At 41.4% G+C, this 26,803-nt stretch overlaps 7 protein-coding genes across 9 annotated transcripts; 6 read left to right on the forward strand and 1 right to left on the reverse strand.

Annotated features, from left to right (window-relative positions):
- The first annotated feature begins 4,048 nt into the window (after positions 1–4,048).
- On the forward strand, positions 4,049–5,907 carry Sodh1 (Sorbitol dehydrogenase 1). The gene is made up of 6 exons (XM_017080137.4): positions 4,049–4,195; positions 4,256–4,289; positions 4,555–5,024; positions 5,225–5,443; positions 5,503–5,624; positions 5,678–5,907. The coding sequence occupies exons 1-6, from the start codon at positions 4,142–4,144 to the stop codon at positions 5,859–5,861; spliced, it is 1,083 nt and encodes a 360-aa protein (XP_016935626.3). The 5' UTR covers positions 4,049–4,141; the 3' UTR covers positions 5,862–5,907.
- On the forward strand, positions 5,901–10,487 carry LOC108014111 (cylicin-1). The gene is made up of 5 exons (XM_070996800.1): positions 5,901–6,549; positions 6,607–8,612; positions 8,646–8,939; positions 9,075–9,383; positions 10,176–10,487. The coding sequence occupies exons 1-5, from the start codon at positions 6,039–6,041 to the stop codon at positions 10,221–10,223; spliced, it is 3,168 nt and encodes a 1,055-aa protein (XP_070852901.1). The 5' UTR covers positions 5,901–6,038; the 3' UTR covers positions 10,224–10,487.
- A 1,421-nt stretch (positions 10,488–11,908) lies between these two features.
- dj (don juan) lies at positions 11,909–13,194 on the forward strand. Its single transcript, XM_070996801.1, is given in 3 exon segments — positions 11,909–12,164; positions 12,226–12,606; positions 12,808–13,194. Coding segments are annotated over 3 exon segments (843 nt in total). The 5' UTR covers positions 11,909–12,040; the 3' UTR covers positions 13,146–13,194.
- A 411-nt stretch (positions 13,195–13,605) lies between these two features.
- On the forward strand, positions 13,606–14,788 carry djl (don juan like). Its single transcript, XM_065865537.2, has 3 exons — positions 13,606–13,848; positions 13,904–14,210; positions 14,259–14,788. The coding sequence occupies exons 1-3, from the start codon at positions 13,752–13,754 to the stop codon at positions 14,704–14,706; spliced, it is 852 nt and encodes a 283-aa protein (XP_065721609.2). The 5' UTR covers positions 13,606–13,751; the 3' UTR covers positions 14,707–14,788.
- Positions 14,789–15,904: 1,116 nt separating this feature from the next.
- Mst84B (Male-specific transcript 84B) lies at positions 15,905–18,109 on the forward strand. Its single transcript, XM_017080138.4, has 2 exons — positions 15,905–16,215; positions 16,332–18,109. The coding sequence occupies exons 1-2, from the start codon at positions 16,026–16,028 to the stop codon at positions 18,002–18,004; spliced, it is 1,863 nt and encodes a 620-aa protein (XP_016935627.4). The 5' UTR covers positions 15,905–16,025; the 3' UTR covers positions 18,005–18,109.
- Positions 18,093–21,852, reverse strand: LOC108017132 (arrestin domain-containing protein 17). Its single transcript, XM_017084110.4, has 4 exons — positions 21,637–21,852; positions 20,860–21,015; positions 19,011–19,856; positions 18,093–18,871 (listed from the first exon to the last, which is right to left on the reverse strand). The coding sequence occupies exons 1-4, from the start codon at positions 21,749–21,751 to the stop codon at positions 18,717–18,719; spliced, it is 1,272 nt and encodes a 423-aa protein (XP_016939599.4). The 5' UTR covers positions 21,752–21,852; the 3' UTR covers positions 18,093–18,716.
- A 938-nt stretch (positions 21,853–22,790) lies between these two features.
- LOC108017126 (PAX3- and PAX7-binding protein 1) lies at positions 22,791–26,802 on the forward strand. 3 transcript variants are annotated; one of them, XM_036818977.3, is made up of 9 exons: positions 22,796–23,127; positions 23,186–23,487; positions 23,995–24,235; positions 24,296–24,478; positions 24,582–25,235; positions 25,310–25,858; positions 25,920–26,112; positions 26,178–26,501; positions 26,557–26,802. In XM_036818977.3, exons 1-9 carry the CDS (start codon positions 22,908–22,910, stop codon positions 26,606–26,608), a joined length of 2,718 nt encoding a protein of 905 aa, XP_036674872.3. In that variant the 5' UTR covers positions 22,796–22,907; the 3' UTR covers positions 26,609–26,802. The 3 variants fall into 3 exon arrangements, with proteins under 3 accessions (XP_016939581.3, XP_036674872.3, XP_036674873.2); XM_036818978.3 differs by lacking the exon at positions 22,796–23,127 and having other exon boundaries at positions 23,350–23,492; XM_017084092.4 differs by lacking the exons at positions 24,296–24,478; positions 24,582–25,235; positions 25,310–25,858; ... (1 more) ...; positions 26,178–26,501; positions 26,557–26,802 and having other exon boundaries at positions 22,791–23,127; positions 23,186–23,492; positions 23,995–24,133.
- The last annotated feature ends 1 nt before the right edge of the window (position 26,803 follows it).

Consider the following 26,803-nt stretch of genomic DNA (forward strand, 5'->3'; position numbering starts at 1 on the left):
GAATTCGCCTTGAAGGCTCTGACCGAACCGCAGACACTTTGTCTGGCTCCCGGCCATAAATCTAAGGCCCGCGTCCTGTCCTCCACTGTTCTCCCCGAGTGTCCGGCTCCCTTTTCTGCTGCAGCTGGAGTGGAGGATATAGAAAATGAAATAATTTTTGAAACATCAAAGTGTGGCGAGTTTACAGCACACCAGCTGAGAGTAATGACTTTGTATCTCCTGTTATTTTGGGGGCTTCAGGAGCTGACGGGTGTTTAAGAATTAAAGCCGAGTCCTGGCGGAAGTGTATTAGCAGACGAAACGGAAACGTATTTACTGATCGCATATCTCATTCTCCATTGGTCAACACCATCTCCCCGCGCCACAACCAACACCCAATTCCCTCCGTCCGGCAGCTGGCGCCTGGTATCCTTCGCATCCTTCGTATCCTTGGCCCGGGGCCATGGACATGGCGCAGGATGCGCCCTTAATTTATGGCATCGAACTTTTATTGGGCAAATTTCGGTTCATCTCCATGCGTGTATTAAGACTAATGGCCGAGAGCTGCCGGAAGTTCTTCATTGACAAAGACAGTAACGCAGGATATTTCAAAGACAACATCTTTGGCTTATTTATTTTTCATCGCTTGTGGAAAAATACTGCAGAATTGCGACAACATTGCATAGTTTTAGGCTTCCGACGAAAGTAAATGTCTGATCGCAACATTTGCAGAAAAGCTGCACACATTATATTTATATTTCAAATAAATATCTCAAAAACGATTTTTACTGTTTCTTCCTATGAGTACCAACAGAAGTTATCATTTAAAATATATCTTTAACATCTTAGTCATAAACTTAAATAAAATAAAATTTTAAAATTAATGTTTGTATTAAGTACCGTATTTTAACAATTATACAACTTCATTAATTTTGCGCATTTGTCATTGCACAGTTTTCGAAAATTTAAAATGGCAAACGGAATTGCGCCAGCCAAGAGAACAGAAACTGGCATCACATTTTAATAACACTGGTTCGACCTGTAGAGTTCCTCGGATTTGAACAACCATAAGATAAGTCTGGTTTTAATTGCTAATTACCAATTTAAACACTTTACAATACCTTATTTAGAAGCTGTTAAATTCATTATTGAAGAAAATGCAAACATATTTAAAAAAACGTCACAAAATTTTTGTTACGTTTTTTTTATATAAAGTTTTTGGATTTGGACGACTTTTTGTTAGGTTGAATACTAGGCCTAAATAAAAAAAAATATTTTTATCTGGGGTGTCACAAAAATTGTTATAAGGCTTAAGAGAAGGTCGATTTATAAATCAAACAAAAAATCTATCGGGGTCACATAATCTATGGAGTTTAGTATGCGATTCGTTTAAGTCTCCATGATTCTGGTACGGTTTCTGTGACACCCCTGTGAACATTATTATTTAATAATTAAGGCTTGAACATTTAAAGAAGTGAAAACAGTGTTTGGGTGTTTTATATAACCACATATTTTCTCAGTGACCGACCCCCAATAGAAAGAGCACAAAAGGTCGAGAGGATCGGTGCATATAGTGGCCGCTTGGTGTTGGCGCTGCAAGTGCGTTTATGGTTTGATGATTTACAGTCACGCCCATAAATATTCGCACGGCCAGTGTGCACATTATTCGCGATTTATGCCGTTTCGTTCATAACTCATGCAACAGCACATGTAAAATTTATGCAATTATTAATTTAACACGCCTGCAACACTGCCACGCCCGCACCCACGCGACGCCACCCACTCAACCCCAGCCTTCATCGCGCTTATTTGAATCCGATTCCATTCCGGAGGGTTTATCACTGGGCACGGAACTAATATAGATCTAATCTGAGCCGGCTAAACGTTTCGCGGGTATAAACCGGACAGACTGTGGCAGCTGGGGAGAACGATATCGTAAGGGAGGAGTTCCAGAAAAATAAGGCACCAAAGGGTCAGTGATGGGAAAGCTTCTATATTCCATTAAGGTACCAAACCAATATACGATTTGCCATTGAAATATTATATTTAAAATTAATAATTTAGTCTACAGGATTCAATAAATCTGAATTAATTTGCCACTCCATCAATTTTTATTTATTTATTTATTATTTATTTACTTTCATATAGCTAGAACTAAAGGGTTTTAAAAATGAGTACCTACCACAGCAAACCAGGTACTTCCCATCTCTGGTAAGAGCTAAAGCTTTGGTTCTCATCCACCCGCATTGGACCGCCATAATTTACTCGACGAGCAAAAACACTCACGAAAAATAATAAATGTCCAATATGTTAGCCCGTCCTGGCAACACATAGCGAAGCCAAAAGAAAGCAACACCCAAACATCCTGCCTGCACAAAATCGACATCAGTGACAGTGGCAGTAGCAACAACTAAAACAAAAAGACAACAATTCTCAGGGACTGAAAACCTTGAATACCCTAGACTAGAGTAATTAAAATTTTTGACAAATTGCGGGGCTGTGATCCATTTTTTTGCAGAAGATATAACTTTTTATCTTACAATCTCCGAGACATCATGAAACTTATGTTTCAGTTCCCCAACGTAAAGATTGATTACTTTATTTAATGTTTTTATATAAACATAAAAACATTATATTGACAAAAAAATTAAACTATTTTTTATAAAGGAAGAGATTTCTAATGCGTAAAATATTTTGTACAGCGTTGTAAATATTGACCAATACCCTATGTTAGGGTGCTCCATAAAACATGTTTATTCGGCATGTGTGAACCGAAGGTTGATAAGAAGAAGGGAGGCGGACTGCCTCCGAGGGGGTGGATTTGGATGGGGTGGGCAGAAGCTGGGGCCACCTGCTAGGCTCGAGTGCATGGACTGAAGTTCCATTGCGAACATGGGCAGCATGTCGCTCCATTAATTTGCCATAAAACAGAAGTGGACTAAAATTTGTTTGTCGTTGTTTTTGTCCGAGCAAAAAATTACAAATGGTTCAGTACCAGGAGAACCAAACGGATTCTGGTGGGGGTGGACGGGAACTAGTTGTGGGGTCAAAGTTAGGGTCTGCTTATTTATGGCGCAACCACTTTTGATGTTCTGTTAAATGTCCACAATGACACATTGAGGACATCCCCTATTTGTACTAAAGTACATGCCTGACATAGAAGGACATTGGTGGGGTGTTGTGATCTGCTCTTCATTCCTAAATGGATGTGTCAGGACTTGGAAACCATTAGTAATATATCCCTACAATGTCCTCCCGATAAATGTAAATAAATAAATAACAATGCAACATTTTAAAATATATGACTTATACGCAGAGTTATCTTAAGTTAAGAAAAATATGGGTATCTAGTCTGAAGCACCATTATAAATCATATTTAAGAATGTACACTTTCTCATAAAGCATATTTGTTTAAGTTAACTAAAAAAAGTTCCTTTAAATAACAATACCTTCAAATGTTTAGTTATTGTCTACAATATTACTCATACGCCAAGTGGACGTAATGGATTTTAAGTAGGGTCTTGCCATTAAATAAGACCGTACTGGGTAACTTGATAACATACAATAAAATCAACTTACACCTATGTTTTTTCAAGCGCTGTATATATACATAGGTAAGCCCGACCTTAACCTTGCCGCTCCGATGATAGCTTTAATCAAGATTCAAGATTCAATATATGAACACCGGCCACATCTGGTGCTTACAAAATTACATTCAGCCAAATGACAAATCGTATAATAAAATGTAAGTACATGTTACATAACTTACATTTTCAAATAGAACTAGTCAACAAATTAAGTAAGTTATATACAAAGTTAATCTTGATATAGATAACAAATATTATAAAGTGACTAAAATTCTTATCTCTGTCCTAGTCAAATCCAGAGTACCACTTTACTACACTGCACTACAAATGTAAACAAACACATGAAAACAGCTGTGTTCAAGTAGTGATAGTATTTGACCTTAAATGAGGGTGGGTGTTGAGTCGATTAAATTCCTATCGCTATCAGCGTCTCCTACGTCACAGAGACTGATAACTGATAACCGCGAATCGAGAGGTCCACTAGTGTAAGGTTTAAAATGTTTAATTCAGTTGCGAATCTGCTTTTCAAGCGTCTGGTTATTGGTGCGCATATTTAGTTCGATCGAAGCAAGGAAATGGCAAAGGATAATCTTACGGCAGTGCTGCATGGCATTGAGGACATGCGATTGGTAAGCTTAAAAAGGATGATGACGCGTTCATTTTCTCAGCATACCTAATCTTCTAAATAGGAACAACGTCCTATTCCAGAGATAGCCGATGATGGTAAGTTGTGTATGACTGTGATTTAATTTAAGTTACGAAAATAAACTTTCCGTTCGTGTTTTTCACAAGTTACACGTTCAGGTCCATATAGTATTTCTTATCACTGATAAGCTATCAGATTCATGTCCCACTGCCTTAAAAAAACGATTCAAGGTTAAATTTACATGATTACACGAAAATATTTAATAATATTATTTATTAATATATTAGTTATATAAAGTCAACAGTGCTCAACATAGTTTTTCTGTTATTTTCCCCTATCTAGAGGTTCTGCTGGCCATGGACAGTGTCGGCATTTGCGGCTCTGATGTGCACTACCTTGCCCACGGACGAATTGGAGACTTTGTGCTGACCAAGCCGATGATTATTGGCCATGAATCCGCTGGCGTGGTGACGAAGCTGGGCAAGAAGGTGACCACCTTGAAGGTCGGCGATCGTGTGGCCATCGAGCCGGGAGTACCCTGCCGTTACTGCGCCCACTGCAAGGAGGGCAAGTACAACCTTTGTCCCGAGATGGTCTTCTGCGCCACTCCCCCCTACGACGGCAACCTCACCCGCTTCTACAAGCATCCGGCGGACTTTTGCTTCAAGCTGCCTGACCACGTCAGCATGGAGGAGGGCGCCCTGCTCGAACCGCTGTCTGTGGGCGTACATGCCTGCAAACGGGCGGAGGTCACCCTGGGCTCCAAAGTTCTCATCCTGGGAGCAGGACCCATCGGCCTGGTCACACTGATGGTATGTTAACCTTACTTAACTTCCTATTTTGCATCTAAATTTAACAAATTAGGAAATTATTTTGATTATTTAACTACTTTTTTACATTTCTAATTATTTTGTGATTGATTTAAACACTTGGTAAGCTTAAAAGTAATCTGGGCCACGTAACCTAACATTGAGGTCCAATAATGAAATCATACATTCTCTTTCTCTTGCAGGCAGCTCAAGCCATGGGTGCCTCAGAGATCCTGATCACGGATCTGCTGCAACAGCGCCTGGATGTGGCCAAGGAGCTGGGCGCCACCCACACGCTTCTGCTGAAGCGGGACCAAACCGCCGAGGAGACAGCGGAGCTCGTCCGCCAAAAGATGGGCGGTCAGCCGGACAAGTCGGTCGATTGCTGTGGTGCAGAGAGCAGTGCCCGCCTGGCCATCTTTGTAGGTCATCTAGCAGGGTCAAGCTGAACTGTAGAGTTTAATTTGCGATTCCTTTGCAGGCCACTCGATCCGGAGGAATAGTTGTGGTGGTGGGCATGGGAGCTGCTGAGGTCAAGTTGCCTCTGATCAATGCCCTGGCCCGTGAAGTGGATATACGTGGAGTTTTCCGCTACTGCAACGAGTAAGTGTGGAGTTCCTGAAAAAGATCCTTTGATTAACCTTGAATCCTTTCAGCTATGCCGCTGCTCTGGCCCTCGTAGCATCTGGAAGGGTGAACGTGAAGCGACTGGTGACCCATCATTTTGACATTAAGGAAACGGCAAAGGCGTTCGAGACCTCGCGAAAGGGACTGGGTGGCGCCATCAAGGTGATGATCCACGTGCAGCCCAGGGACACCAACAATCTTCAAAAATTCTAAACACTTGTATAAGCCGATAAATATATGTAGCATAGAAAACACAGTACACTGTTGCGACTATATTCAATACACAGGCTCTAGTCAAAATCTAACTTTTGGACACCCAGTATTTTAAAAAAACCAAATTCGTCGAGTTCCCGGTAGTGTATCAGTCGACCCCCTTTTTTCAGCAACCAGATGGCCGGCTTCGTTTTCGGCGGTATCGCGGCCTGTCGCCGAACCACCCACTGCCTCGGTCTGCTGCGCTCCTCCTACCGACCCCTCAGCCTTCATCCGTCCTTGGCGCCACTGCACCAACGACGCCGGCGGCACAGCAGCTCCTCGCGATCCGGAGGTTCCGGCGAGAGGCAGAGCCCGTATGAGGTGAAGGATCAAACCAAAGAGCCAGGCCACAGTGCTGGTGGATTGGAGACGACAGCAGCGCCTCCTGATCGTCCCAAGGCTCCTGGAGAGCAAAGACCCGAGTCGCCCAACGAGGTCCGGCCAAAGGTACTGCCCATCCAGGATCAGCCACATCGCTCACAGCCCTCGCCTGCGGAGGTCAAGCCCCCAAACCCACACACTATTGTCTGCAGCTCAGACAACCAAGATTTATCGGGATCTCCGGACAATGTTTTTGGGAAAAATGAGAGCTTTGAAGACAAGGTGGTTGAGTTAGGGTCTCCCGTTAAGATAACAGAAACTAAAGGTGAGCAATGCTAGGATGAGTATTCAAAAGGCTAAGCCCCAAACCTTTACCCTGCAGACTTCGAAACAAAATCTGAGTCTCAGATTTTTCCAACATCTACCGTAATTGATCTTATAGAAAGCCCCAAGTATCATTCGTTATCAGCCGCTGAATCAAAAGATGATCCCAAATTTGAAAACTTATTGGCAATTGAATCTGAGCTCAAGTCCCTCACAGCATCCATATCTGAAATTATTGAACAGCCTAATCAACAAACCTTTTCTCCAATTAAAGCAGAGCTCAAATCCGTGGACTCGCCCACAACTAATAAAAATTCTCAAGGTGTTACGAGGTCTCCAGAGTTGCTGTCGCAGCGAAGTTCCTTTGTAACTCCATTTGAGATAAAGTCTAAAGACTCGAACCCGTCTAAATCAAAAGATAGGATCCAGTCGAAAGAATCTCAGCCTTCAACCAAGTCAAATCCGAGACCGGCTTCTAAGTCTTCTGATTTAGGTGGGAGCCTTGATCTTAAAGTTATGACCAGTCCATTGGCCAAACCCCAAACTGAAAAGGCAAGTGCTCAGACTGAAAGTTTAAAAGGAAGTTCTGAGCCAAAAAACAGTAAAACAAGAACTTGTGAAGGGGCTACGAGCACCACTTTTAATATGCCTGGGGAAAACAAGATTTCTGGGATCAAAGTCGATTTAGAAACACTTAAAGACAGAAGTGAAGAATTTGGCCAGCTGTTAGATAAAGTTCAAGAAAAGAGATTCGGAAAAGTCGACGCTGTCAAGGAAAAGCCGGCTAACAGAGATGTCATCCAGAAATGGGTGGAGCATTTTAAGTTGGCAGGCAAAAAGGCCGCATCTGCTAACGAAACCAAAACATCAGGGGCTATTTCGGCACCCTCAGAACGTAATAACGAAAGGAAGGTTTATTTCATAGAAACGCTGGTAAAGGAAAATAACATATGGGTACCTAAGAACTCAAGGTCTTCCAATACCATTTCACATCCCTCTGGCAAAAATATTACCGCAATAGAGCCAACCAAAAGCCCAAGATTGCCATTGCCATTAAAAATCGTCCCCGAGAATGAAGCTCCAACTGCGTTTAAGAAAACCGTCAAACCAGTTCCTTCATCCGAACTTAAGTCTAATAAAAATACTCAGTTTGATGTCGCCAGTAAAGCAACTAAGCCCACTGAATTTATTCTAGGTCAGCCTCCTTTAACGAAAAATTCTTCATCGGTCGATTCCAAGAATTCAAATGCAGTACTAAACGCGACGAGTAATAAAAGTAGTGTCATTGATCAGGACAAGCGTAAAGGTCAGACCACAGAGGAAATAGTCGCAATGTTTAAGGAAGACAATGAAAGTGACCAGGCTAAAATTGAGGAAGGCAGAGTCAGAGAATTGTTCAACACACTAGAAAGATTTAATGATGGGCCGGGTTCTTGCAAGACACTGTCAGAACTCTCTTCAGCCACTAAGAATAATCAATCGGATGTTTTGGCCATGCTTTCATCAAGGTCCGATAAAAAAGGAGGAGGTACCATAAATGAGAAAGGACACCTCGATAGCACTGACTCGGGCAACAAAACAGAAGATACCTTTACTAAACTTGGCGACTTAGACTCGACGATCCGAGAAGAGGAATATGTTGATGCTCAGAGAACGAAAGACAAGCACAACGAAGATTATTTCGCAAAACTTAGTAACTTGGATTCGACTATTCGAGATGAAAGCAGTGACAAACAGAATAAGCAGGGCGAGTCAAAAGAAAGCGAAAACAAGAATGAGAAGAATGATGAACAGAAAAAATTTGATCTAGCACAGAAAGTTTCGTCTTTCATGAAGTCTGCCCAAAAACCACAAAGATTTGAAAAAATGGATTCAAAGACCAAAAGCAAAGTAGAAACGACATCTGAGCTAACACCCAGTGATTTGTACGACCCAATAGCCCCGGAGGTTTCCTCCCCAGCTCCTGTGGAATCGGGCAAAGCCGATCTTGAAGATATCGAGGAGCCCAGTCCTAGCTTAGAGGCTCCAGAGGTCAAGCCCAAGAAGGAGGAAGCCAAAGTCAAGGCACCCACGGCAGCGGATGAAAACAAAGTCAAGGCACCCACGGCAATGGATGAAACCAAAACTAAGGTCGACGAAAAACCTCCACTGGAACAAAGTCAGCCGAAAAAAGAAAAGCCGCAGCTGGATGATGGGGAACTGGCCCTCAAGTTGCTAGACAAAGCTACAGGGGAGATACCAGCGACGGCGCAACCGACGCTAAAACCGCAAGCCGAGAAGAGTTTCTTTCAACACCTCTTCGACAAGATCTTGGGCAGGGGCAAGAGCAACGAGGGCAAGCGCCAAATGTCCTCCTATACAGGTCGACGTCACCTGAGCACCAGCTCAATGGTTACATCTCCAATGCAGACCTATCACAATAAAACCAAGGTTCTAAGGACAAAAGTTGGGTATAGGACATTCGTCAGTCGGGAATCGGCCAACGAAATACTAAGTGAAGTGCATGAAGATAAAATGGATCCACAGGAAGAATCCCCTGTAGTAATTTGCCTGCAACAACCCGTGCTGGAACCCCCGACACTTGAACTTTTTGCCAAGAATGATGACACTGAGATAAAAGGAGGCTCGCCCGAATGCTCTTCACCCAAAAAGTCGCCGCGAGAGCTTCTGCGGGAAAAGCAACAGACCAGGAAGATCAAGATCCTGGGCGGATCCGAGGAGTGTGCCAAGAAGATGAAACGACTCAAGGAGCTCACGAAGGAAAAGGACGACGACGACGACTGCGGCAGTCGTCACTTCTCCAACAGCGTATCGCGCTTTTGCCGCCATCTCTGGGTAAGTTTTGGGTTCGCTGAACCGATAGCGCTTGACGACAGTCTTCAGCATATAGATGTGAAACTATCAGACCTAGCCAAACTAGGGTACACTCAAATTAATTAATTGGTTATAAGGTGTAGATACCTTAGTAGGTTATTTGTTCGTATATTGTTTGTTTAACCCCGTGTGTTTTTAGCCGCCTTATATACTGAGCACTTTCCGAATAAACAGCTGGGAATTTTTAGAGTTGATCGTTATTTAAATCCAAATTGTGCTCAATTTAAAAACTTTCCAGTAAGAACGATCTTAAAATGTTAAGCATGAATCGTTCTTAGATGAAAATTGTTTGTAATTGATTTAAGCACGGTGTTTTTTCCGAGTGTGGCAATAAAATATCAATTTTACTTTACTTTTAATACTTGGTAGTGCTAAAAGTGCCACCGAACTTAATTCTTCTACCAATTTTGGGAGCAATCGGAACGGAAATATACAGCGTACTATTATCAGAGACCTTTTTGAATGTCATATCGAGGTGATTGACGCCCAGCTAACTGTAGTATATATTGTAGATTAGCTCCATTTCGCACGACATCGTAAGAAACGAGGGAATTATTCAGAGTCAATTAAAATTTTATACCACCCTGGGGTCTGATAAGGTGTCGCAAATCAGCGTCGGCTCAACTTTGATAGTAACAATTTAGCGACTACACAACCATGCAATGAAAGCATTCAGAAGTATAAACAAAACTCTGGGAGGCGACCTAGGTTGTTTGTAGGTCAAGACTAAAATCTCTAACCGATGGGGCACAGTTTTCTATTATTCCAGAGGCGGCAAACAACTCGAACAAAGTCAAATAATCTGCCAATCTTGCCAATATGAGCACGGAGATGTCGATACGATAACTGGATACCAGGTTTGACTGAATCTTGAGACCACATGAAAGGGGGTTGATCTGATGACTTTCTGGAATTTAACATAGTACTGGATCTGGTCAAATCAATGCGGAGCTACTAATAATATAGAAACATCTTCTAGTAAAGGATTTAGGACTTGGTTAACTAATATAATTTATTGGCAATAAAATGACTTATTGAACAAATAAAATAAATGGGTATTGAACATGGAGATGGTCTTATTTCAATAATTTACAGTGTTGAGAATTCTTATATTTATACCCGTTACTCGAACTTTATGCGGGTAAAAAGTATAAAACAGGTAGTAGAAAGCGAATCCCTATAAAGTATATATGTTCTTGATGAAGACCGCCAGCAAAATGGATCTAGCCATGTCAGTCAGTGTAAGCGCTGTGATCTCAGAAACTATATGAGCTAGATGGTTGACATTTTATATTTATTCGATTTTATTCGGCGTTCCCACTCTAACGTCCACAATCCACCCAAAACTAACTGTCCGTACGTCCGTATGAATGCCGAGATCCCAGAAACCATAAAAGCTACCCATTTCGGATTAGGCATGCAGATTCTCGCACGTTTTTATAAACAAGGTGACGACTAAATATAACAAACCTTCAAAAACGGTGGTGCCCACAGTATTGATTGTAGAATACAACTTTTTAATGAAATTAATTGGTTCCACAAATACCGATCGATTGGCGTAAAAAAAATTTGACTTGCCCACTTAAATATATACCAAAATTATGTAAAAAGCATTTGCGCTGCAAGTGTGTTAATATGTATGTTTAATCAATACCATGCCCGGACCCATGGGAGGGATTAGGGGATAGATCCCCCCACCAAATCCGTAATATCAAATATTACCTTCAATTATTAACACAGTGAGTGTTTTGAGTTGTTGCGAAAAAAACCGATGTCCAATAAAGTTTGTCGAACAGAATAAAGATATTTTATCAAATGTGACATTGATGTCAATTGATGGCGTTAAAAAATCAAATTGTTACTGTCGCCCCCTAGTGTTCTAAGTTATCTTCACTTAAAGCCGTTTAGTCGCTAGGGTCACAAACTATCCTTGCCCCTTAAGATAGGATCCGAACGAGATAGGAACGAATACAATATAACTTTTTTTAATCATTGGCCATGTTCTCTTTGCAATTACTTAAAATTAATTTCTCATATAAATAACACTACATTTTTAGGTGTACTCATAAAGAAGTTTGAAAGGTCAAATGCTATAGCGAAAAAAGTGACTCAGCACAAAAGACTGTTGCACAATCTAATTAGGTAATCAAGACATTTCAATTAAGTACAACTTTTGTCCTGCTGTTTTTTATTTTTTAAATTTGGCTGACCACTTTTTTTTCGTTTTTTGATAAGTTCTGCTTTTAAGTTGGTTGCCAGAGTGCTAATAGGAGTAGGATTACTCAAGGATCTCTGTTTACAAGGACCTACTGATTGCAATTGAGGATCGATACCCTGTTTCAGTCGGTCTCAACTGACCATCACTAAACTCAACTATGGATTTTCAATGGACACGTTAAGGACACTAACATGATTTCTTACTCTGTTTCGATCTTTGATATCCCCGGGTTATCTTCGATATTAATGTCAGTGAAATTTCAAATATATTGGGAGATATGTAACATATAAAATTCAGTTTAGGCCTTGTTTTCACAGTCTAAGCAGCATACATTTTTTGAGGTGTTTTTTTCAAAATTCCGTGTTAACTTTTTTCTAGAAAAGTATAAAATTGTATCAAAATGTTTAAAAGATCCGCGTTAATTCTAGGTCGATGTGCGAAGGACTGCTTTTGCAGGAGATGCGTAAAGCCCACCTTTATACGGTCTCACCATCTCAATGTTCTTGCAAACTTAAAAAAGGAAGGTTGGTATTGAGCTTACGTTTCTGATTACAATAATGGTAAAACCCTTTGTTTCTGTCATAGGCATCTCCAATCCCGATGGCCTTTTTAATCGGAGTCGCAAAAGATTCGGTAACGGTTCGATAATTAACGTCCAGGAGAAAGATTTTTCTGAACTTGCAACCACGATGCAACGACAATTCCTAGAGGATCTGAATCAAAAATCCCAAAGGATCGAATCGAATCAGTGCCTTAAAGAAGAAAAGCAAGAGGATCTCGAAAAGTTGAAAAAGGAATGTCTGAGGCTAGCGAAAGAAATCTCCATAGCTGGTAAAGATGGCGACATTGAAGAGGCTTGCAAGAAACTAGCTGAAAAAGAGAAGTGCAAGAAGAAAGAATTAAAGAAAAGGTGCAAGGAGCTGGCAGAAAGGGAAAAATGTGAGAAGAGGAAACTAAAAAAGAAGTGTAAGGAAATGGCGAAAAAGGGAAAAGACGATCCTTGCAAAAAGAAAAAGGATCCTTGCAAGAAAAAAGAGGATCCCTGTAAAAAGAAAAAAGAGGATCCTTGCAAGAAAAAAGAGGATCCCTGTAAAAAGAAAAAAGAGGATCCTTGCAAAAAGAAAGAGGATCCTTGCAAAAAGAAAGAGGATCCTTGCAAAAAGAAAGAGGATCCCTGCAAAAAGAAAGAGGATCCATGCAAAAAGAAGAAAGATCCTTGCAAGAAGAAGGATCCATGCAAAAAGAAAAAAGAGGATCCATGCAAAAAGAAAAAAGATCCTTGCAAGAAAAAGGAAGATCCATGCAAAAAGAAAAAGGAGGATCCCTGCAAGAAAAAGGACGGCGGTGATCTAAAAAAGAAGTGCAAGAAAATGGCTCAAAAGGAAAAGTGCAAAAAACTGGCAAAGAAAGAAAAAATGAAGAAAATGATGAAAAAGTGCAAAAAGATGGCTGAGAAAGAAAAATGCAAGAAGTTGGCGAAAAAAGATAAATGCAAGAAAAAGTAAATGACCGATCTCAGTTAACGCGGATTAAACGATTATATTGACAAACGTTTTTAAATAGTTTTGAATCGGTGTGGTGGGGTTTTATTTCTAAAATCCATTGGCTATTGTGGTCAATTGAGCGAAGTGAACTGAAGGGAAGTGAACTTAATGCTTGTTATACCCTTAGTTTGGCATTAAAAAGTCTTACAATTTAAACGCAATGTTGTACTGGTTAATAAACTAATCATTTTAACCGATTATTGAAATACTTAGCATAAGGTCAAACCGACGAGTGTCTTGGCTAGCCTGATAAAACGCTTCCTACCTGTAATATTAAAATATAAATACTCAATTATTGAGTTTTGGGAATATTATTTCTCCATATATCAGTATCCGTGAACTTCGATATGATGCATTGCATTAGCATTCATTCTGTTATTGGATATTTTTAAATATTAGAAATTTACCTTTGGTGTTAACGTCAGACTGATTCCCAAGTAATATGAGTTCTTCGATTTATAATTCAGTTAAGTCCCTTTACCTATAGTCTAAACATCAAATATTTGTAGTTCCTTTTTCAAAATTTCATGTGACTTTTGGCTACAAACGTTAAAAATTTTCCTTGAAATGTTTAAGAAATCCGCGTTAATTCTAAGTCGGTGCACACACTCTTCCTTTTTTCGCACCCACCACCTCAAGGTCCTTGCAAATATACAAAATGAAGGTATGTCCTGATCTTATAACTCTCGTAACAATGGTAATAATATTTCATGGCTTAGACATCTGTAATCCCGATGGACTTTTTAGTCAGAGGCCTAAAAGATTCGGCGACGGCTCGATCGGTGTCATCCACGTCCAGGAACAAGAATGTTCTGAACTCGCCAACCCGATGCAACGACATTTCCTAGACGATCTGGAGCGACAAAAGGACCAACGGATCGGCTTAAACCGATGGTTAAAAGAAGAAAAGAATGTAGATTTCGAAAAGATGAAAAGAGAGTGTCAGAAGCTGGTCAAAGAGATCACCATGAAAGGTCATGATAGCGATGTAAAGAAGGTCTGCAAGGAACTGGCCCAAAAAGAGAAGTCCGAAAAGGAAAAAATAAAAAAGAAGTGCAGGGAACTGGCGGCAAGGGAAAAGTGTGAAAAAGATAAACTTAAAAAGATGTGCAAGGAACTGAACAAAAAAGATAAGGGCAAGAAAAAGGATAAATGCGAGAAAAAAGATCCTTGTGAGGAGGAAGATCCTTGCGCGGAAAAAGATCCCTGCCCAAAAAAAGATCCTTGCGCTAAGAAACCAAAAAAAAAGGATCCTTGCGAGAAGGAAGATCCCTGTAAAAAAGTGGATCCGTGTGATGTAAAGAAAATTGATTGGGATAAAAAGTGCAAGAAAATAGCCAAAAAAGAAAAATGCAAGAAAATGGCCGAGAAGGCAAAGATGAAAAAAATGATAAAAAAGTGCAAAAAATTTGCCGAGAAGGAAAAATGCAGAAAACTGGCCGAGAAAGAGAAATGCAGGAAGAAGGCTCAAAAAGCACAAAAGTCCAAAACACCTCAAAAGGACAATCGCAAGAAAAAGTAATCAACCGAACTCAACGCGGACTTAACGGCAAATTCAATCAATATTTTTAAACACCTATTTCTGGATATTTCAGCTCGAAAAAAGGCAGAAGTATGCAGAAAGAAATTTTTTTTTTTTTACTTTTAGGTTCTGTTGTAAATAAAGTATTCTAAAAGTATTTACACTCGGTATAACCTTAACCTCATTTAGGCATTCAGAGGGATATTCGAGCACCCTGAACCCTGGACTGAGAGCAGTCAAGGAGTGCGAGGGAAATAGGGATATATGTACAAGTTATAAGCGTCCGTTCCCAAGATTGCACACTTAATGTGCTTATAACTGTTTAGTGAATAGACCGAATTGAAAAATTTTTGACATGCAGTTGGACATTGATAATCAAAGCATTTAAGATCAAGAATCTACATGCAAAACCCCAACTTTATAGCCTTTATGGTATCTGAGATATCAGCGTTAATACGGACGGACAGACAGAAGGACATGACTATATCGACTCGGCTGGTGAGCCTGATCAAGAATATATAGACTTTATGGGGTCTGGCAAATAATTTAACAAAAGAGATCGTACCTGTTTTAAATTTCAATTAAAAATACAATTTCGCAGCATCTCATTTGCGAAGGGTAGTGGTACCTTTAACCATGCCAAAGCCTGTTTTACTTAGTAAAAACTTTTAAAATAATAATGGGATTGGTACTATTCTCACCACTTTGAAAAGTATTGATCAATAAAACCAGTTTAAATTTCTGAAACAACCCCTAGAGTCTATATGCTTAATCCCAACATTCTAGTGTCCGAGATCGACTCGGCTAGGGACCCCGATCAAGAATCTAAATACAACAGTTGCGGATCCGGGATTTGGTTGTGAGGGGAAAAACAAGAATGAATGCTATAGTCGACGGTCTCGACTATCAGATACCCGTTACTCAGCTAAGATCAGTGCGACGGAGATGGAGATATGCACGCAGCAAAGCAAATTTTACCAAGATTGCAACATCGTCCCCTAAATGAGTCTTTTTTTTAACCTGAAGATCAATCGTTACATTGAATTATATCAGTAAGGCAATTTTCGGCATCAGCAAAAAGTGCTTGGAATTGGGTAACCCCAAAGCCAACTGACTCTATGAAACCCACGGGTAAAATCTGATTTGTAAATTCCACAGGCTCACTGTGATAATAACGTCAAATACAGGCCCATTTTTTACAGGCCCAGTTTATGGAGTATAATGGCGCAGATCGGGTCAGAATTTGTATAGCTTTTGCGTTTTAACTCTTTTGGCTTTAAAATTATCCGTTGACTTTTAGGACTTAAATTAAGGAAAGTATGTTAAAACGAGCCTCACTGGCTTTGTGCCACTACCCGGATGCTTGCTTCCGTGCCTGCAATTGTTGCAGATGCATGCAGATATATCACGTGGCTAAGCTAAATGACGACCTGAAAGCTGTGCAAAAATCAAATCAGGACTTTAGGAGAGCACTGCTGAAGCTGCGAAACGAGTTGATCTCCCAGGAAGGTGGGTTATTAATAGGAAAGCTTTTATATTTCAAGTTAACCATTACCAATATATGGCGACATAATACTCATAGTTTTGGTTTTATATCGCACTTTAAACGTGTTCTATATTTTTAGGTACTTGTAATATTCCTTGCCCACGACCCGATCAGCCGTTGCGATGTGCGTTCCTGGCAGATCTCGAGCAGCAGCTGAAGCAGAGGATCCTAAGAAACGAGTGTTTCGACCTTGACATGTCCTTGAAGCGGAAAGTTTATCCGGAAACAGCCTCCTCCGCCGACGGGTGCGGTGCTGTATGTGGGGAAGGCAAGAGCGTCGGTAAAAAAAATCGGAAAAAGTGTGGCAAAGGTGGTGGAAAAAAAGGTGATGATGGAGAAGACGATACGGAGAAGCTTAAGAAGCAGTGTAAGCAGTTCAAAGCCGAGAAAAAGCTTAAAAAGTGCAGGGAAATGGCTGCGATGAAAAAATGCAAAAAAGAGGCCAAGGCGAAGAAATGCCAGAAAATGGCGGCTATGGAGCAGTGCCTGAAGTGCATTAAAAAAGAAAGAGGAGAAAGTGAAGTGGAAGAGAAGGAGGAGCAGAAAGTGGAGGAGGAAGAGGAAGGTGGCGAGGACGAAGGCGGCGAGAAGAAAAAGAAATGCCCAGATGAGGACGAAGAGCTGGAAAAGCTGAACAAACAAATCCAGAAATTGGCCGATCAAATGAACTGTGAAAAGTTGGCCAAAATAGAGGCCATCAAAAAAGCCTGTCGCGAGCAGAAAGAAAGGGAAGAGTGCGCCAGAAGAGCCGAAGAGGCCAGAAAGAGAGCCGAGGAAGAAAGAAAGCGGGCTGAAGAGGAGGCCAGAAGACGGGCCGAGGAGGAGGCCAACAAATCGCCCGAGGAAGATATATGTGAGCTAAGGAGACAGTGCGCTAAAATGGCCAAGGAGCAAAGAATGAAAGCGCAGGCCGCTCAGAAAAGACTCAAGGCTATTGCCGAAAAAGCCAAGTTCAGGAAAATGAAAGAGGAGTGCAAGAGAATTGCAGCAATCCAAAAGTGCCGCCAACAGGCCAAAAAGGACGAGGCCGCCAAGGCGAAGGCAGAATGCGAAAAGGCCCAAAAGGAAGAAGCCGCCAGGCTTAAAGCTTGTCGAGAGGCTCAGGAGGCAAAAAGAAGAGCCGAAAGCGAGTTGAATGCCCGAAAGAAAATGTGCGAAAAAATAAATAAACAGGAAAAACCAAAGGAAGTCGACGTATGTGCTAAATACAAGTTCGAGTTCAAGAAAAAAGATTTGAACAAAGCCTCCGCAGTAGGAAAAGCGGAGGTTAAACAAGAAATCAAAAAGGGGGTAGAAAAAGAGATCAAAAAGGACGTCAAGGAACTAAAGAAAGGGGTCGAAAAAGAGATCAAAAAAGACGTCAAGGCGATCAAAAAAGAGGTCGAAAAAGAGGTCAAAAAGGACGTCAATGAGATCAAAAAAGAGATAGAAAAAGAGGTCAAAAAGGACGTCAAGGAGATCAAAAGTGAGGTCCAAAAAGAGATCAAAAAGGAGGTCAGTGGAACACCTGCTCCTCCGCCTCCGCCAGCACCCAAAGCTACACCCCCACCCCCTCCACCACCCAAGGCCGATCCCAAGCGACTCTTCCAGATATGCAAGAAGATAGCCGAAAACAAGATAAGACAAAAGAAAAAGAAGATCAAGGCACTAAAGGCCAAATGCATAAAAATAGCCCTTAAGGAGCAGTGCAAGTGCGAGAAAAAAGCAAAGAAGGCCAAGGAACTGGAGGAGTACTGCAAGAAAAAGAAGTAGAGGTTCAACAAGTACCGTGGATCTAAACTCTCAGATCTCCAGATATAAATTAAGCTCCTCAAAGTTAAAGTCTTTGGCTGTGCCCTCGTAACAATTCTTCATCAATTTGTGTGTTTTATTACGATTATAGTCGTACATCAGTTTCAGGCACTATTGCAGGCTTATAAAATGAGAAAAAATAATTTTGAGCAGCGCAATTGCATTTTTAAATCGGAATTGACTAAATTGTGCGTGTATATACGATTATTTATTCAGATGCAGTCAAAACAATAGAGATTAAAATCTCCTTTTAACGCGCAAAAGTTTTTTGGATATACAAAAACAAGTTTACATGATATAACCGAAATGTCACCTTTGGTTTTGATTTAAGAAAGATTAATTAAAATCTTCTTATTAAACATTTTATGTATTTAATTATCAAAAATGTATACTATAACGAAATTAACAAAGAAATCTGAATTGCAATAACGTATTAAGCACTGTTGAAACTTTGTATTATTTTGACTGCAACTATTGTATTTGGGCTTTCGTTTTGGACGGAAAGCTATCATTTAATAAATGCAAGCCGATCAAAATTACGAAAGAAAAGGATCCCCTTCAATATCATAAATCTAACATCACCTAGGGGTAGCTAGAAAAAAATGAGTACAACTCTTGTTGTTCGAGTTATTAGAGTTAAACTATTGTAGAATATCATTGTTCAGAGATTCGTTCACTGGTTCGCTGGCGGTGCAGTGGCATTATTGAACTGGAAGGTCGGATAGCGGGGAGCGAAGGCTCCGTCACCCATTATCTGCGTATGCTCGGAGTCGTCGCGTCCAGCGATGGTTGGCGCCTTGTACTGGGTCTCCACAAACTGCGGTGGCGCTAAAAAGTAATACAAAATTTTATAAGTCTTTAGAAAATAACAAATAAAAATGGAATTAGCCTGCTTGATTTAATTTTCAGACATAAGAAGATTCCACTGTCTTTTTGTTCATAGACTGAATCATAGATTCATACTCACGTATATTGGGATACAGGGAGCCACCACCACCAGTGCTGTCAGCCACGTTCCAGCCCAGTGCACCGCCCACGCCATCGCCGCCCGGAGGACTGGCCGGACTTACTGGCTGTGTGGGCGCCAGCGATGGATCCTCGGACTGGCCGGTCGACGGAGCATCCGTGAACTGCGTGGGAGGCCTTACGCCCGCCAATGGAATGGTGCCCAAGGTAATTGGGACCTTGCCGGTAAGATTGCGGTGCGGACCGCTGACATCGCACTCCACGTGCAGGTCGTAGCCCAAAGCGATAATACCGCAGTTGAGAAGGTTGGTCGGTGGCAGCGCCGGTATTTCCATTTGCTGCGTAAACGTGTGCGACTCGCCGCCGTTGACTGGACCAACACTCAGGTTGGCTATGATCACCTTGGACTCGCGCTTCTCGCTCCGTGGCTGATTCGTGTGGAAGGTGACTAACTTGCGCAGTTCAAACTTCACTGCGGTGAGATTCACGTTGCTGGTGTTGTCCACCTCGCAGGTGATAGGCAGCACCTGCCCAGAAACGAATCCTGTTTGCGGTATGCTCGTGATCACTGCCAGCGGCCCCGAGCGACAGCAAAAACAGCAGAAGGACTTTTCCAGCTCAAGCTTGAACGGTTCCTTGACGCGTGGATTCAGATTCAGATCAACAGGTGCTATAACTGTAAAAGCCATTTTCATGTCCTGATCGAATTTCCAGGGACGATCGAGCGTAACCTTTATGGTGAAGCGCACGTGTCCGAATTCACCCTCAAAAGAAGAGGGAAGATTAGGCGGCAGGGCGCAGGTGAATGGATAAGTGTGTGTGCCAGGCGGCAGCTCCGTTTCAGAACCTAAATAATTAAAATTTATAATTAACGTCTTTAAGTGAGCATTCAAAACTTTAAGCTACCTATTTATTTAAAAGAGAGGAAGATTTTTAGAAGATTAATGCATTTCAAACTTTTTATTTAAACTTTCTTAAACTTTAAATTGCATTCGTTGCTAAACTTACAGATAAGTTAATTATAATTTGTTTAGTTATGGGCATACATTTTTAATGCTATTTGAAATGCCCAAAAAAGGAAAAGACCGCTTAACGTTTATAATAATTTTCAATCCATTTTAATTAGAAGTTTATTTACTTTCATTTTCCATTACATTTTATGCGTTTAACTTAATAGCCTATCTTCAAATTTAGTTTCAACAATTTTAGGGTTTTGGAATGTAACCACAGTTTGAATTTCAAGTTCTGTTTGCACTAATCGAAACGAGTAAGACCAATACTTTAGATACGCTCGCATTTGGATTTAAAAGCGATGTAAAAATCCCAATTACGATTATGATGTTTAATAAGAAATGCTCAAGGACACCGGTAAAAATTAGTACAATAGCTTTTTCCCCTTTCAAACTATGGCTTTAAGTAATTTTGATCCTAAAACCAGAATACATATATTTTATTAGCTTGGGAACGCTACCTTTTACCTGTTATATATTTTTTGACGAACACAATGTAACCTTTTAGTCTAGGGGTATTATAAATGCAAACCTATCCAGTTCTGTATTTCTATAGCTTCCAATCTAAGGTTTCTAAGAAAGTATCGCTTTTTAATTTGTAAGACTAAGACGGTCCCAAGCTTAGTTTGGAAAGTTGTAAGAAACAGCACTACTACGATGTCTTACAGCATTGGATCTTGTATTTTTCTATAATCTTTACTAGATCTTTGTAACGCAAATATACATTAAAAAAAGAGACATCTGAATTACAAAGTGTCAATTCGCAAGTCCGACGTCTACACCTCCTAGCCGCCTTAAGAAATATCTGAGAAAATCACCGATCAGTTTTTGTGTACTTACTGTTCTTTCCGCCCAGCAGATAGTACTGGATCTTGAAGTATTCTTCATGCCCCTTTAACTGAGTCACCTCGTTCTCCGTCTTTCCCTCGCTGGTGGTCACACTCTTCTCCTCTGTCCACTCGGTGTTGGCTTCTCCCAGGAACCGGATGATGATTCCTACGGGAATCAAGTAGCTGTATTTACTGAATGACAATCTACGACGTCACCGTCGCGTTTTAAATTTAGCTATAAATAATATGAAAAGCTCGCCACGGCATATTCAACGGATGACATCATCGCCACCAGACAGCATCGCTCGCCCGTGTTTGGTGGCCTCAAAATTTGAGTGTTGTGGAATGTTTGTCACATTCATAGGTTACATACTCCCCCTCCCTTTAGATCTATTTATTTACTTTCTTTTGTGTTCACACTTGCAGCTATTTATAGTTTGTTATCGCCGAACTGGGGAGAGGAGAAAGTGCATTTCTTGGAAGGGTCAATAACCACAACTTATGTGAAAACAAGGTCGTTTGGAAACTAAAGGGCCAACACACATTTGTGGGTGGGTACCGGCTTTTTGTAAAAGGATTTCTAGAACTTACAAAAATAACAACAACTGCACATCATAAACAATATATGTGTGTAGATGAATGTGGTTATATATATATCTCAAACTCCAATTAATCACTGACCCAAACAGAGGTGTCGTCACTTCTATGAGTAATACATAGAACGCAGCTGGGTTTTTAATTAACATTTACTTGCACTGCCCTCTAAGGTGATTTAACTCGCACTTACCTCGTACTTTTTTGGGCGAGTCAAATGTGAATATCACCTGGCCGTTGACCGTCTGACCGGCGTAGTAGGTGTTCCATGGGTTGTCCAATTGTATTTCACAACCTTTAAGGCCCATTTTTGAGATTCTGTGGCTCAAAGCACCGACAAATTAACGACAATTTCGGTCTGTTTTTAAACGCCGAATTCAGAGATTAGAGATGGGCGTTGCTGGTCTCTAGGGATGAGGAAATAAAATAAATATTGTCCGATATTTTAGTATTACCAGTTCCAAATGCTGCAGCCCTGGTAAAACTAACTAACTTGATTGATATGTAAATTTATAAACATTTGTATAATTGAGCAATTTGAGTCTTTGAATGCACAGTTTTACTGCTTTAAAAGATTAGGTCTTCGCACAAAAAAACTTATGCTTACTCTTGATTCGATAAAACGCGCAACTTTGCCCATTTTCATTGCCAATGTATTATAATTCAGTTTTATAACTTTAAAAAATAAAATAAATTTTAGAAGATGAATTCGATGAAAAGGACTCAGAAAAATTAGTATGGAAAGGCTAGTTCTCAGATACATGTTCGCTCCTGGAAAAATTGGTGTACTGGCGTGGATCCAGGGGAGGGAATGCAGGATGTCCCACGCCCCCAAATAAACTCGATTTCCATACAAAATTGTTAAATTAATTTAATATTTTCAAAAAGTTTCCTTTCAGAAACGAATATTTTTCGCAAAGAGTTGCTCCACAAGAGAGTTCATAAACCTGACCTTATTTTTAATATACTGGGCTTGTTAACAATCAATCTGTTGCAGAAGCGACGTCCGTTTGAACGAGGTATAAACATTAATGGGTCATGGCAACACTGTAACATTTTAGCATGACCAGTATTTATTTTAAAATCATATTAGAATATATATTTTAATTCTTATGCTTACTTATACTCTGAAAAAATAATTTTAAAAACTACTCACATCTCTTCGAAAATTTAACAGGAACCATTTAGAACCTTTTCCTCAATTGCAAAAATTATTTTTGAATATTAAACCATTCGACTGGGGAATACCCAGAATATTTACGAATGCCATCTTTATAAAATTGTATCAGAAGTAGCAGTTTTGCCCTCCCACCACTACTCGTGACTCACGGGACACAAGCACGACATCCAGTTCCAGCACTATTACAATAAGACAGGAAGAAGAAGAAGTTTTGCGAAAATTCTCTTTTTTTTCCGAGTTTTCATTGATTAAACAAATTCAAAAGTAGCATTACCCACTTGGAAATGTCGCTCTTTCGCAAACCGAAGAAGATCCAACGACGCGTGTTCTCCAGCAACGCGGACGAGGAGGAGGACGGGACATCCTTGGACCCGGACGCCGAAATGGAGGCCCCTCCGCCTCCCATAATTTCCGGCAAACGGGAAAAGGAGAAGAGAGGGAAGGCCATTAAGCCGCAGGAGGACAGCAGCAAACCGAAGGCGCTGCTCAGCTTCGCGGATGATGGTGAGCTATGGCGGAATACGAAAATCAGAAGGGTTAGTAATTCGCAATTCCCTTGCAGAGGACGACGGCGAGGTCTTCCAGGTGCGGAAATCGTCGCACAGCAAGAAAGTGATGCGCATGCTGGACAAGGAACGCCGCAAGAAGAAGCGCGAGGAGCGGGCGGAAAACAGCGGACATCCCGGTGGCGAAAATGGTAGTACACAGCATTTAGAGTCGTCCGGTGGCCCATCTTCGGGCCCAGCCAATTCCAACTCGAATCCTGCCAATGCTGGCAGATATAAAAGTGCCAGCGATCAGAGTAAAAGTAAAAAAAGTGATAATCATATGATCCAAACCGAAATACGCACAGACGACTTTGTGGTAAGGTTATTATTATTCAATTTCTTCTACCATAATACCGTTTAACGAAATTTCAACATCAAAAATTAAAATTAAATTATCGTAGAATAATTAGGAGCAAAGATTACACACGACTAGCATAAATGAGTTTAATTGTGTATTTAGAGTTTACAGTTTAATTTTATGATCTTTAAGCGCCATTTTTAAAAAGAAGTAGCTTAGACTTTGCTTTGTTTGCCGTTTAAATTAATCAGTGATGGGAAGTATCTAGGTAGTAGACAACCACAGTCAATCACTTTAGAATAGGGAATTTTGAATGTATTCTTAATCGACAAAATCTACAAATTTATTTTACAAAAATACCAATAACAAAACCTTAATCTACCTAGTTATAAATCTGGTACTTTTCCCACCATTGACTATGATCGCATGTTTTCTTTCCTACAAGCAGCATGAAAACTTGAGCCTCACTTTAAACAAAATCCTCTTGAGATCCCCAATAACATAGTTTTTATTCATTGTCCCCAGCTAGTGGTAAAGAAATCTGAGACCCCCGAGGGAATTCTGAATGGTCGAGCTGCCCTCTGTGCTGGACGAGATGATATGGACGACGAAGACGACCAGCAATCCGAAGATGGTGGCCACGACAAGACGCGCCACCGCTTCTCAAAGCCGGAGCATTTGAAACAGATGCTGGAGAGCGGTTCCATTCCGGATGCAGCAATGATACATGCTGCCCGAAAGCGTCGGCAGAGAGCCAGAGAACAGGGTAAGATCGTTGGTTTTGCACTTTAAACATCGACTCATCTATTCCTGTTTCTAAATTTAGGAGCAGGCGACTACATACCCGTTGAGGAGCCTAAGGAGCCGGCCAAACTGAGCACCCGCCTTCCCTGCGAAGACGTTGAGGGGGATCAATCGGATGACGAGGAGCGCATGGATATGAACGACATAACAGGACGCAAAGAGCGCGAAGAGCGGCGCGAGCAGTTCTATGCCGTCGAGAATGATTGTATGTAGAGGGGGCCCAGTCCGATTTGCGGCCAGAAACCGAGCCAGGCCAAACACAGGTGAAATTTGTTAACTATTGCTAACCCTTGTTCAATCCTCTGCAGCCACCGACGAAGACTCTGACCGCGAGATGAACGAATGGGAGAACCAACAAATCCGCAAGGGTGTCACGGCTGCTCAGTTGGTGCATTCCCAGCACGAAACTGTGCTCTCCCGTTTCATGATCAAGCCTGCTACACCAGGAGGTGGGTCTGGAATGGACGACGGAGATTTAACGACGCAACAGTCCACGTCCACGCTGCTAGAGCAGGCCTATGCTAAAAATGCCCTCGACCGCAGCAATTTGGCGGCAGCAGTTCGCTCATCTGCGAAGTCCAAAAAGGAGAAAGCCAAAGCTACTGCATTAAGAACTCCGCAAGAAATCGTTGCCGCTATTCAGTCGCGTCTAAGCGAGCTCAAAGAGCGATCGGCGGATCACACCGCCAGTATGGCGAGGATCAGTATCGAACTGAAGTCACTAAAGCTCCAGCAACTGGAATGCCAGCAGAACGCACCAACAGCGGCGGCAAAGTACAAGTTCTACCAGGAAGTAAAGTGCTATGTAAACGACCTTGTAGACTGCCTCTCCGAAAAGACGCCAGTGATCAATGAACTTGAAAAAAGGGCACTGCAACAGTACGGAAAAAACCAGCGCTATCTGGTGAATAGACGGCGGCAGGATGTTCGGGATCAGGCCAAAGAAATTGCCGAAGCAGCAAGTATGAATCGTTTTTTATTATTGCCAACAATAAGTTCAAGACTTACCGAATCTCAATACATTTTTTTCCTTCAGAGCCCGCATCAGCAGCATCCCGTCGTGCACCAGAATACGAAGAGCAAGTACGTCGTGCCGCGGAAAGGGAGGGTCGAAGGACACGTCGCCGATGCGAACGCGAGCGAAACGATCTACTCTCCTCCCACCTGGATGGCATGTCCAGTGACGATGAGATCGCCGACCAGCAGCAGGAGCAGAGCGTAGTGTCCACGGCCCAGATAGAATCCGAGTCTGTGGAGGCGTTTGACGATGTTACCGAGGACTTCAGCAAGATTGAGCTGATCCTGATGAAGTTTTATGCATGGCGAAAGACGGACATGTCTTCGTATCAAGATGCATTCGTAAGTCTGTGCCTTCCAAAACTCTTGGCGCCACTGGTGCGCCACGAACTGATTCTTTGGTCGCCTCTGCTGGATGAGTACGCGGATATTGAGAATATGCGGTGGTATCAGGCCTGCATGCTTTATGCCTACCAGCCAGATGAAACTGTCGAGCAGCTAAAGAACGACCCGGATGTCAATTTGGTGCCGGCGCTCATCGAGAAGATTGTCCTTCCCAAGGTTACAGGTGAGTTTTAGTCATTTCTACGACGAGGGTGGGGTCTTAAAAATATTCAACTATTTCGTAGCTCTGGTCACGGAATGCTGGGATCCCTTGTCGACCACGCAGACCCTCAGATTGGTGGGATTCATCAATCGGTTAGGCCGCGAGTTTCCGTTAAGCGGGACCAATAAGCAACTTAACAAACTTTTCGAATCCATCATGGAACGGATGCGGCTAGCCCTAGAAAACGATGTTTTTATACCCATCTTTCCCAAACAGTAAGATATACTTTTCTATAAATGTGAACTTGTAGTTGTTTAACCTTTCCTTTCCTTAAATTCAGAGTGCAAGAAGCAAAGACGTCGTTCTTTCAGCGACAATTCTGCAGCGGCCTGAAGCTGTTCCGCAACTTCCTAAGTTGGCAGGGCATCCTGGCTGATAAACTGCTGCGGGAGCTGGCCATTGGAGCGCTGTTAAACCGCTACCTTCTGTTAGCTATGAGAGTCTGCACACCAAACGATGCCATCAATAAGGCTTATATAATTGTGAATACTTTGCCGACGGTCTGGTTAGTGCCCAACAGCGAGACCCTCAAGAACTTGGAGCTTTTCATAGGATACATTAAACAAACTATAGAGAGCTGTGATGCCACCAATCCAGTCTTCATGTAATGAAACAATTTTTTATAGTTAACCACCACTAATTTCATGTTCTTTCTTCAGGCAATCCAGCGATAAGGCCAAACAAATTCTACAAAGACTACATAGTATATAAAGTGCAGGGACTACCATTTACAGCTCACATCAATCTAACAATCAAATACTCGTTGTAGAACGCATGGAAAGCACAACTATCTGTTTTGTTAGCAATCTTGTAACTATAAGACTTCAAACAATGTAAATAAATAGCAAGTGCTCAGTAAAACATTTTCTAAATGCAAGCTTGAGCTTACCAAACTTAATTGAGAAT

The sequence above is a fragment of the Drosophila suzukii genome, chromosome 3 (assembly GCF_043229965.1).
Source record: "Drosophila suzukii chromosome 3, CBGP_Dsuzu_IsoJpt1.0, whole genome shotgun sequence".
Classification (NCBI taxonomy): Eukaryota; Metazoa; Arthropoda; class Insecta; order Diptera; family Drosophilidae; genus Drosophila; species Drosophila suzukii.